This window comes from Pseudocercospora fijiensis (genome assembly GCF_000340215.1).
Source record: "Pseudocercospora fijiensis CIRAD86 unplaced genomic scaffold MYCFIscaffold_2, whole genome shotgun sequence".
NCBI classification, from domain to species: Eukaryota; Fungi; Ascomycota; class Dothideomycetes; order Mycosphaerellales; family Mycosphaerellaceae; genus Pseudocercospora; species Pseudocercospora fijiensis.
The window spans coordinates 1,444,672-1,456,442 of NW_006921533.1; the positions used below are offsets into that span (position 1 = coordinate 1,444,672).

At 46.0% G+C, this 11,771-nt stretch overlaps 2 protein-coding genes across 2 annotated transcripts; both read left to right on the top strand.

Annotated features, from left to right (window-relative positions):
- Positions 1 to 5,406: 5,406 nt before the first annotated feature.
- MYCFIDRAFT_40698 (uncharacterized protein) lies at positions 5,407 to 6,739 on the top strand (the record flags this gene model as incomplete). Its single annotated transcript, XM_007924249.1, has 3 exons — positions 5,407 to 5,713; positions 5,781 to 5,926; positions 6,317 to 6,739. The coding sequence occupies 3 exons, from the start codon at positions 5,407 to 5,409 to the stop codon at positions 6,737 to 6,739; spliced, it is 876 nt and encodes a 291-aa protein (XP_007922440.1).
- Positions 6,740 to 7,596: 857 nt separating this feature from the next.
- MYCFIDRAFT_193814 (uncharacterized protein) lies at positions 7,597 to 10,533 on the top strand (the record flags this gene model as incomplete). Its single annotated transcript, XM_007924916.1, has 9 exons — positions 7,597 to 7,682; positions 7,907 to 8,279; positions 8,389 to 8,659; positions 8,710 to 8,762; positions 8,824 to 9,021; positions 9,575 to 9,589; positions 9,881 to 9,918; positions 10,155 to 10,165; positions 10,499 to 10,533. 9 exons carry the CDS (start codon positions 7,597 to 7,599, stop codon positions 10,531 to 10,533), a joined length of 1,080 nt encoding a protein of 359 aa, XP_007923107.1.
- Positions 10,534 to 11,771: the final 1,238 nt, after the last annotated feature.

Genomic DNA, 11,771 nt, shown 5'->3' on the forward strand with positions numbered 1-11,771 from the left:
TAGACGCGTACAATAAGAAGCTCCTTAGCAGTCGAGAGCCCGGATAACTTATCTAGAACAGGTCTAGGGTCTATATTGTTCCTATCGCTATATAAGAATAGGTCGCCTAGCTATATCTTACTAGAAGCATCTCGATTAACGTAACGACTGCAAATGCCTTTGTTCTTCTTAATGTTTATACTAAACTAAGTCTTATAGCACCGATTATACGTCTTAAGAGAATTAGCGTCTAAGGCAGAGCAAAAGTCGTATAGAAGCTCTTAGTCTTCGGCATCGAGAGCGGGAGTGTATAACTACTAGTCGATAGGTACTAATAGCGGATCGTAATAAGTAAGGAAGCGGTCTTGTCGATCTTGCTATATACGTACGTTCGGTATAATAGCGCGTCGAGGTGTCGAAATTGCCTACTAAGAACCTCGCGGTAAGGGCGCCGGTATTAACTACGAAGTCTAAGAACTTGCCGATATTAGGATATCGCTCTATTATATAGCGCTTAGACTATAAGTACTGCCGGAGTGTCGCGCGGCAGGAGTAGTTAGGATCTGTTACTATCGAGGAAAGTGCTAGATGCAAGCTTTACGAAGTTTAGGTAAGCCCGCTCGTTAGAAGCTAAAGCGATTGCTATTATGCTTACTATATATATACTACTTGTTCTCGTTAATAGGATCTTCCCCTATACGTCCTTCCTCGTAGTATTAATAATAGTCGTCCTCCGCGCTACTCTAGTCTTACTATAGTCGAGGTTTACTATACTTAATATATATAAAGAAGGGATTAGTACCGAGAGGGGTATTATCGGCGATCTGCTAGAATTACGAAGAACGGGCTCGATCTTGCTACGATAATTAAAGCGTAGACTACTAAGAATGCTGCACTACTAGACGCTAGCCTATAGGAGGAGGCGCCGGTATACTAATCGGGTAATTATTAACGTCGCCTTTATACCGAGTTTAATAGGCCTAATAACGGGCGTCGCAACTAGCTCTAGCATACTCCTACTGTTATGCCTAGGTATCTAGGCTTAGCTAACTTAATAGATAATACGGGCGTAGAGGTAAAGGGGGCCTTATTATACTAAGAGCAGCATCGGAGGCGGATATTAGGGTTCGTTATCGTAGAGCTAGAGTCGCTAGACCTAAGGGTATAGGCCTTAGCGTAGAACGCTTGTTGCCCTTCGCAATTTCCTAATTTCTAGCTATATTCTTAAATACGACTATCGCTCGGCAAGTAGTATATCGCTTTACCGGTAGACTACCCTTTCGTCTCTAATTAAGGAATTAATAGATATCCTTAATCTAGCTACAATTGTCGCATTTCTAAGTAGGTAGCTACTTACGATTAGAAGGAAACGGCTGCTAGTTTAGAAGTATAGACTCCTCGTTTAGAAGTGTCGACTACGCTACTCTTACTGCGGTAGTAGTAGCACTAAGCCCGACCGGAGGCAAAGAGTAAGAAGGAGCGGTAGACATAGGTCGAGGCTAATATAATATAGGCGTATTGTTATTCGCCCTAGGCGGCGGTATAGCGCGAAGCTTACTACTACCTATAAATCGAGGCGGATTAGGAATAGCGATACGAGTAGTCGGTATGCCGTTAGGGTCGTATTCGGAGTTCTCGAAGACGCTATAGCATAGGTAGTTAATCGTATATTTACTATTATCCGTAAGCGTACGACTCGAGTACGTATGTCCCTAAATATTAACTATCTAGGGCTTAGTGCCGACGTAGATATTCGAGCCGCGAGATTGCTCTAGGATAAATAATCGACTAAGGTTTAGGCGACGTAGCTAGCGGCTATAATATCGGAGGACGTCGCGGATTAACTAATAACGATTAAGGCGCAACTTCCGTATAATGTTAATATTAGATTTGCCTTTAAACTGCTTCTAACTCTAACGCGTAAAGCGCCGAATCGAGTGCTCTACTCGGCGATTATAGTCCTAAATGCGCTTATCGTCTACGAAGTAGTACTCCGACGATAGGCGCGGCTTTAGGCATATAGTATCGGCCGATACGGTAGTCTCGTATGTTTAGTATTTAGTGTTTAGTATTTGGTGTTTGTTATATAGTATATAGTATATAGTATATACGGTATATAGTATATAGTGTATAGTGTGCAGTATATAGTATATAGTATCTAGAAGCAAATAGAATGTACTATAGGCAAGAAGGATAGATATACGTATATAGGAAGGGTCGAAGTGTAGGTATAGGTATAGGTATAGGTATAGGAAAGCAGAAGTCTGCCGGAAGAAGGAAAGAAAGCAATAGGTAACGTAAAAACCTACCTTAGGTGCCTAGTCGCTTTTACGATACGAGTAAAGAAAGCCTCTTACTGTTTCTAGTACTAGCACTAGTACTAGTACTGTTTAGTCTACGTATATACGATTCCGGTCGGCAACTAATATCTACCTGTATATCGTTTGTATAACGCGACTATAACTAACTTTAAGCCTAACTCTCGCCTACCTACCTTTACTATTATTGCCCTTTATAGGCCACTTTAGTATCCCTGTCTATTGCTAGCGTTGTCGCTTAGGGCAGAGGGGAATAGTCGTCGCAAGCTCCTCCTAAACCCCCCGTACCTACCGCTTTAGTACCCTTATATTGCTAGCGTTGTCGCTTAGGGTAGAGAGGAATAGTCGTCGTAAGCTCCTTCTAAACCCCCCGTACCTACCGCTTTAGTACCCTTATATTACTAGCATTGTCGCTTAGGGTAGGGGGGGAATAGTCGTCGCAAGCTCCTCCTAAACCCCCCCGTACCTACCGCTTTAGTACCCTCTAATTGCTAGCATTGTCGCTTAGGGTAGGGGGGAATAGTCGTCGTAAGCTTCTCCTAAACCCCTCGTACCTACCGCTTTAGTATCTACATTTCTTCTACTAACGTTGTCGCTTAGGGTAGAGGGGAATAGTCGTCGCAAGCTCCTTCTAAACCCCCCGTACCTACCGCTTTAGTATCTACATTTCTTCTACTAACGTTGTCGCTTAGGATAGGGGGAAATAGTTGTCGCAAGCTCCTCCTAAACCCCCCGTACCTACCGCTTTAGCATCTACGTTCCTTCTACTAACGTTATCGCTTAGAGGGAAGGGAGCCTACCGCTTTAGTAACGCTAGGCGAGTAGTAGGTATTTAATCTAGCGATAGCTTAGTAGAGGGTATATTAAGCGCAAGTCCTTTATAGGTTAGGGGTTGCCGGTAGGTCTTATCTACTAGGAGCTGCGATACTGTTCTCCTACTAGGTTCTCGGAGCCTAAGGCATCCGTCGTTATTGTATTAATTACTTTTGCTAGTATAGTTTTGCTAGAAACACGCTAAATCGACTTAACTCGGTAGGCTTCGGATAGGGCGAGTTTAGGTGCTAGTTTAGTACGTAGCAATATAGATACTAGCTTAATGTCGATAATATAGCTTCTAGATACGGAATTGAACCCTTAACTAGTATAGTGTTTAAACCTTACCTACCTACCTTCCCCTTCTAACTAAGCTATTACTATAGGCAGCAGTAATAAGGGTATATAATAGCACTACAATTTACAACCTTTAACTAATAATAATCGACTAATAACGAAGCGACGCCTAGCTATAACTAGGTATAGGAGTTATAGTAATCCTTTACGCCTAGTTATTAAGTTACGTAGGGAACCTATAGGATTTAGGCTTCGGTCCTTAGGCTTCGGCCTTTTCTAAGGCAGCTAGTAGCCTAATAAACTAGCGGCGGGTCCTGCCTTATACTATTAAAGAAATCAGTCCGCCTAGTTTTCTATAGCGGCGCCTTCTTATAAGGCGTATAAGGTCGAAGTCTAGTAGGTATGTTTACTTAGTCGATTTGTAACGTATCTTAAAGGGTTATAAGCTCGAGGGCTATATCGTGTCCGTAAGAGTAATTCCGGGTATTGCCTGTTTATAGTTTTTTGCTTCCGGGCTTTAGGTCCTTTTTTTTAGCCTTAGTCGGCCTTAGTCGGTACTATCTTTATTAGTTTGTTTGCTAGCTTCTTTTGTCTATATGCCTATCCGTAGTACTATCTATAGCTCTTAATACTCGATTGTTCTTTCGTTCTTTCGCTACTAAAGGTCGCTAAGGGTACGGTTTGCGGAGGTGCGGTACGCTTTAGTACGATAGGCTTTAGTATAGTACGCTTTTTGCTATTAGCGCGTCGTAGTATTGTCGCATCGTAATATTAGCGTATATCGAGGGTAGGTAGGTAGTACTAGCGCATTGTTATTATCGCATTATTATAGTTTAGAGGAAGTAACGTAAAAGGTAGGTACGTAATGTCTTCGGAGGCCGAGTTTGTCCGTCCTACTAGTTTGTATATAACTTAGCTAATTAGATCTTAAGCTTTCGAAATCCGGGGAGTTACGTAGTAACAACTTAGCACATTTAGCTACTATAGTACCCTTGTTAGTATAAGGCGAGCTTCGCTCGCAACTATCCGTACTAGGCTTGCCTAGCTTCTTAGTAGACCTCCTAGTATATTAATTGCTATATAGGCTCTATATTAATTTCTAGCCTTCCGTATCGGTATTAATGTCTTCTATAAGGTTAAAAACTCGCTAGCGAAGCTATTTAAGGTTACTAATACTGCTAGGCGTAGATAGGTCTATATTAGACGTTATGCAATATAGGGGATATAGAATAGGAAATGTAGAAGGAATTTAGGAACAGTAGAGATGGTAGCAATGCCAAGATTACGATTTGTATTGGGTTTAGCGGGGCTTGGTATGGTTAGAGTTGCTAGCAACTCTAGGTGCCCCGTGCGGGCCCCACAGTTGCTGGTATACAGACACTCCGCCAGACGCCAGACAGCAGGCGCAGGCGCATCGCATCTCTTGTGGCTTCCCGGGGCAATCTTACATTGAGCAGGTGCCAGGTGCCAGGTGCCAGCAGTGTCAGGCAGGTATCGTACCTTACCCACTACCGTGAGAGTATCGTCAGATGCGGCCACTTGCGTGAGTGTCACGCATACCAACACACTCCCTGCCCTGACACTGACACCGAGCTTCGTGAATGATGGTGAAGCTTCCTTACGCAAACCAATGACAGGCAGGAGTTCGTTTCTCTTATTCTGGAGAAAGCTTCATTTCGCTCTTGATATTTGAAATTGAGCAGCGCCGTGGACGTGCAGCTGCTACTAATTTCTGCACGCAGTCGCGACCTTCTTGTTGTCGTGCCCTGCCGGCCTTCAAATTCTACTCGCCGGCTCACTTCCTATTCTACCTTCTCCCTTCTGCTAAGCTACGACACCACAGAAGTCTGCGTGCTGCCACTCGTTTGCTTCCCTCTTGTCCTATCCCCGCGCACGAGTGCCACCGAGTTCATCCAGCGAGCATAGCACGCACGTAATATACGGCGCGCAACCTAGCCCGCCAGAGTCCCTCACTCGCGCAGATCACAGATCGCCCGCCATGCCACATCATACCCTCGCCCAGACCTACGCACAGCGCTCCGAGCAACCCGACCTCACTCCCCTGGCGACCTATCTCCTACGATTGGTGCACATCAAGAGAACGAATCTGTGCGTCTCGGCGGATGTCTACACCACAAATGACCTCTTGCGGCTCGCGGAAGAAGTGGGCGATCACATCTGCGTGCTCAAAACCCACGCCGACACCATCGGGGACTTTGGGGACAAGACGATACGCGGTCTGAATGAGATCTCGAGGCGCAAGAAGTTCCTAGTCTTCGAGGACAGGAAGTTTCTGGATATCGGCAGTATGTGGCCCTGGATCAGGCCGCCGCTGAAAGGTTCACAGGGCAGCAGCTAATGTGACCGATATAGACACCGTACAACAGCAATATTTGGGCGGCCCGCTGACCATCGTCCGCTGGGCTTCGATCATCAATGCGAATATCCTCCCCGGACCTGCCATAATAACTGCCCTCTCTCAAGCAGCTCAAAAGGCAATCGCAGCTCATAACACCTCAGTTTCCACCGATATACGAGCCTCACCTGCCCTCACTGCACACGACGATTTTGACGACCACGACGATGATCATGACTATCAGCATCACGAAATCTATTCAGAAGATGAATATCAGGAAGATTCCAATGACCGAACACGAAAACAATCCGTGGTGTCGGTCAGCACAACTATCAGTAAGCAATGACTCCGCCAGACAGCACGGGCTGAGCTCGCCACGTCGCAGACAGCTGTCTGGTCTCGGCTTGCAGGCTTGGAGCGATGCTGACCCTGAGGCTTTGTAGGCATGAAATCCGAAGCAATCTCCCCTCACCCGCATATTCGACCTTCGTTATCACGGGTTTCGTCTGGCAGCCCGAACGACCTTGAAGAAGACGAAGGCGACGATCCGGAGGCTCTCGACCATCTAGGTCCACCGCCGTTCGCTCGATCGCTCCTGCTTCTAGCACAAATGTCCTCGGCAGGCAACTTCTTCACGCCGGAATACACAGCCGAAAGTGTTCGACTCGCGCGAGAAAACAAGGACTTCGTGATCGGCTTTATTGCCCAGCAGAGTCTGAACGAGAAGCCCGAGGACAATTTCATCACGATGACGCCTGGTGTACAACTATCGGCCGGCGGAGATGGATTAGGACAGCAGTATAACACTCCAGCGAAGGTCATCGGCGAAAATGGCAACGACATAATCGTCGTTGGCAGGGGCATCACGGAAGCTAAAGACCGAAAAGCAGCCGCGCTCGAGTATAGGCGGCAAGGATGGCAGGCATATAAGGACCGAGTGAAGATGATGAGGAAGGCAGGAACGCTGAACAGATGATTTGAAAAAAAAAGTGTGAGATTGTGCGTTCAAGCGATCATTTCGACGCGAACGATGAACGCGTCGCTTCTGCAGACTGCATGCAGTCTACGCAGTCCAGCTCTCACGGCGGTGTGCGATATGCAATCCACTGCGCAGAGCTTTCGGCGGCTACTTGGCACGCTGCTGGGGTTTTCACGGCCTTTCACTTCTACAAAGGATGCGTCAGCATACATGCTAGATTATGCATCGAAGATCATTGATTGATCTTGGTACGCATCTTCCCCGGATCTTCAATACATCCATCATCCATCCTGCAGATCATTCAATGCTTTTTTTTCTTCGTGTTTCAAGAGACGATACGATGTGGACGGAGTTGTCCGGGGTTGAGCACGTTTGTGACACCGTGCCTGTTTTGAGAAGTTTGGGCGATGAAGGTATGTATGTGTGCCGAGTGCGGTCTTGTTTACTTGTTCGTGGAGATTTGGCTAATGAGTTCATATATCACATGTAGGTACACTTGGCCTCGGGCCCAGACCTACGACACACAATCTTTCCCGATGATTTTCGAGGGAAAGCCGATAGGGTCCATGTCTCCATCGTCTAAGCACTTCTATTCCAGTGCAGACGACAGGTGCGAGCTCGCGATAATGACTACGGCCATGGCCCGGTTGCAAGCCTTGGTGATGCAGCATATCTTTCGCAGACGATCGGCAAGCCACAGTAGCACAACTCTCTCTGAGCTTTGCTGGAGGCGTCGGTCTGGCCAACACATATTTATAGCCAGCCTTGCGACAGATTACTGTATATATGCACGATGTCAGCACAGTCCGCTGCTCGATGTCGCGGCGAGCTACAAACGGCGTGCCAGAACCGTTATGGATCACATTCCCAACGAGAACGGCCATCGATTGGACGTTCAGGTCCCCTACTATGCTCGCGGACTGTCCTACGATAACCAGACGTGGGCGACCTATCCAGACCGTGCTGGATTTTTCTAGTTATCTGGGCAGCTTACAGTTCAGGAATTGGACGCTCACTATCAGCATTGTTCGACAGAAGGTCTACAAGCATTCGTGCAATCCTGGATGTTCTTCGCTGTCCTGCAAAGATTCTTGGGCGTGCAAAAAGCAGCAAGGCTTGGTGTCCCCATCAGCTCGAAGCGCTGTACTCGACGTTATCGTATAGCGCGCTCGTTTATCTCACCGGCCGTGATCGAATGGACCGAAAGGGTATCGACCATGCGCAGTGCACGGAGCATCATACTTGCGTTGCGTTCAACACAGAAATCGGGGTCAAGATCGAGACTGCGCACGAAGAGGACGGCTGCGGCTGCCAGCACGTACTAGCGCCTCGGGAAGAACGGGTGCAAATTCTCGAGCGTGGCGGCATACCGGTGCTTCGCTGTCTTCGAAAGCGAAACGGAAGCTTCGAAGTCAACTTTGTGCCGGCCTCACTAGAGCTCAAATACGCCGCAATCTCACATCTTTGGGCAGACGGCCTGGGCAATGTCTTCGAAAACTCGCTGCCCCATTGCCAGCTGTCGAGACTGGTCAAGGCCGTTCGTTGAGGGACTTCTAGACGAAAGCTTTCAGGTCCTAAATCAAAACCATTTTGAACAATACTGGATCTCGATGGAACACGAAGAGCTGCGGTACTGCGTGGAACAGCTGCCATTCAAGCCCACGGAAGCCATCATACTGCTCGACCGCTCAGATCCCCTCCTTAGAGTTGATGAGACTGCTGTGTGCCATGGTGCATGCCTGCTCGCTATTGGTTACAAAGAGGTCGGACACGACTCGGAGAGAGCGCAGGCCGCAATTTATGTCGGCCCACTCACTTGGGGCAGAATCATCGGCAATACTGACCACGAAGCATTACCTCGACTTTTAGCCAGCCATGTCTCTACATCTGATGTTCCGAGCATTATCATCTCTTCTGGTAAGAAGATCTCTTGCCACCAATGTGCAATTACTAACTTCCTGCCACAGACATCGCGTCCTGGCCACAACTCCCGCCCTCAAGAGCCCGAAGACTCCGCTCGGTAAAAGCCATGCGCTGGATTATATTCTTCGTGTTCTTCATCGTCTTACTCATGACCTTAGCCATCGGCCAGAGCGATATCAACGCCAAAGGCAAACATTTCGATATGCAAAGACCTCACTCAGAACCCGTCATCGATCCCGGTGACTGTGGGCAAACAGGTTGATGGTGGTACAGTTTGCGTCGTGAACCAAATGATGACCTGCAGCAAATTCAGCGTGAAAGTCTTGCCAGCGGGTGCAGTTCTTATTGCGGGAATGGTGAGTATGTTCATTTTCTTCTGGCTCGCGTATGTGGTCAGGTACGCGATGCTTTTGCAGTTGATATATGCAGTTCATTCGGAAGTTGACAATCGTTTGAGTTGGTGGAGACAGTTGCGGGTGATTTTCAAACTTTTGCCTCCGTCGGAGATTCGTTGGTGGCGTTGGCTGGAGTATCTGGTCCTGATGAGGATGTTTGTGGCTTGTATCGCATGGCCGGTTTTGATGTGGGAGAGGATGAAACGTTTGGTGTCTCGGAAGCATGGTCAAATGGGTGGGGCCGAGGGTGTTGAGTTACACAAGATTGCTGGTTTGAGGCTTGCACGCGAGAGAGCGGCGGCGGCGGCGGTGGTTTCTTTATGATTCTTCACAATTTGACACTACATTATAATAGCGAGATCTACTATAACGGAGGCATATTAACGACTCTTTAAAATTAGGCAAACTGTTCTCTATCTTCCTAACAGACCTAAAAATCTTAAAAAAAACATCGTTTAAATCGGGCTAAAAGAAGTAAAAATATTGTGTTATAGCTATACTAGTGTTTATGTAGCTCGAAGAGCCACAAGTAAAGGACGAAGTGCTATAAGTAAAGGCCGAAGAGCTATAAGTAAAAGCTAAGGCGACGAGCGGGTTAGGGTAAGCTAGATTCTAGAAGATTCTACGGCGGCTATAGCCGTACCGCGCTAGGCAATAAGGCGGAAATCGTTATAAATCGCGCTTTATAAATCGCGCGCCTTTCTAATAACAACTTCTTCTACTTACTACTACTTACTACTACTACTACTACTACTACGACTCGTTACTGCTTCTTTTCTATCTTTATTAAGCTAGATACTATACCTACCCCCTATACTAGCCCTATAGAAACCCCGAGCAAGATCTCGAGCGCTACCGGTAAGTTTGATATTATTACTAAACCTTTATAACCGCGTCGCTAATAGTGTTAGTTACTTAAGTATTTAAGGGTAAGGAGGTTATCGATCTCGCTAGTACGTCGTCTAATAAGTCTCTACCTCGCTCTACGAAGCGAGTTCTATCTAAGAAGACCGGCTCTAAGAGGGTCGCGACTCTAGTAAGTCTCGTTTATAAATACCGTTACTAGATATACTAACCCTTAAAGCTCGTCGTAGGCGAAGTCTTCGTACGTTTCGTTAGTAGCGTAGTGCGCCGCCTTACGTTCTACTATACCGTCGTCCTTTAAGAGGGCTCTAAGACTATCGAGTACTAGTAGCCGCTAGGCACCTTTACTATAAACATACAATCGTACGCTATACTCCTAGGATCCGATTTTACCCGGGACTTCGGGGCTAGCTCTTCTTTCGTCTAGATAGGACCTAGCAATCGATTTGCTATAGGAATCTATATCGCCGCTACTCGGAAGAACGCGATAATCTAAGAATAGTATACTAATTAAGAAGTTAAAAGTTAGAAAAGGCGAGAGGAAATAAGATAAGATATACTATCTACGCTATAGAGCGCGGACCGATATATATACTCTACGGAGGTTAATTAGCCCTCCGCAAAAAATAAAATCTGTAAAGTAACTTACAATCTTCTCCTTCCTATTTTTATCTCGTCTGCCCGTATAATAGATATATACTAGGCCTATAATATCGGTTAGCGAAGCTAGTAATATTTAATCTCGCGTTTCTTAGTACGTTACCGCCGTTATTGCTATTCGTATTATAGTCGGTTTGAAATGTATACCTAATCTAGTTAAGTCCGCTCTACTACCGCGACGACTTCTATACGAGCTCGCTTACTATCTGTTTTCCGTATATAACCGCTTACAATCTCGCTAACACTCTCGTAATATATATCTCGAATATACTACGTCGGAAACGTAGGAGAATTAGAATATAACAATTCCGCTAGAAACTCGAAGAGTTGCTAGAGCTATGCTTCGCTTATACTTCTCCTAAGTTCTTCCGCTTTCTAAGACACTTCTAGGGTAAAGTCGTGTTCCTACTAGCAGCTAGTATCCTTAGTAGAGATAGTCTCTTAATGTTCTAGGGTGCCCTCTTCCTATTCGTACTCTATAGATAGAGGTCGAGTATTCGATTTCGAAGCCCGCCCGCTATCTTCGAATTCTAGTAATGCTACTCTCTTCCGGTTATAGTTTATATAGCTAGTATAGCTCCTAGGATCTCCTCTATAAGCGCAATTACTATATAGTAGCTTTAGCGCTAGGTTATAGGAATAACGGCACCCTTCGAAATAACTACGGTTAGATTCGCAAGTTCTATATTTCGAAGGAAAGGGACAGTTTAGTATAGCGCAACTTCTAGCGTCTACGCCGAGGATATAGACTAGCGCCGCTCGCCTCGCTCTCTTATCGGTACCCTTCTACGTTACGCCTTCTCCTAGTATATATATATAGCCCTCTCGAAATACTAGATCTCGCCTTTTACCGCTTACGATTTTCTTTACTAGCGCGTAGTCCGTAGTTCTAGTTTCCTAAATTTCACCTTTTTAATATACTTCTACTACTACTTATACGAACTGTTACGCGTAATCCTTTCCTACTTTAGGTACAATATTAAGGCTCGATATTGTATTAGCGCTAGGAATATAGCAGAGAACCCGAAGAGAAAGGAGGATAACTAAGAGAACTACCGGGAACTTAGCTTATATAGATAGGGGATAGGCGGCTAAATAACAAGGTTCTCGGTACCTCGGAGAAGTAGTAATACGCTAACCGTATTTAGGTAGCTAAACTCTATACCTAAAGAGAAAAAAATGCTAGT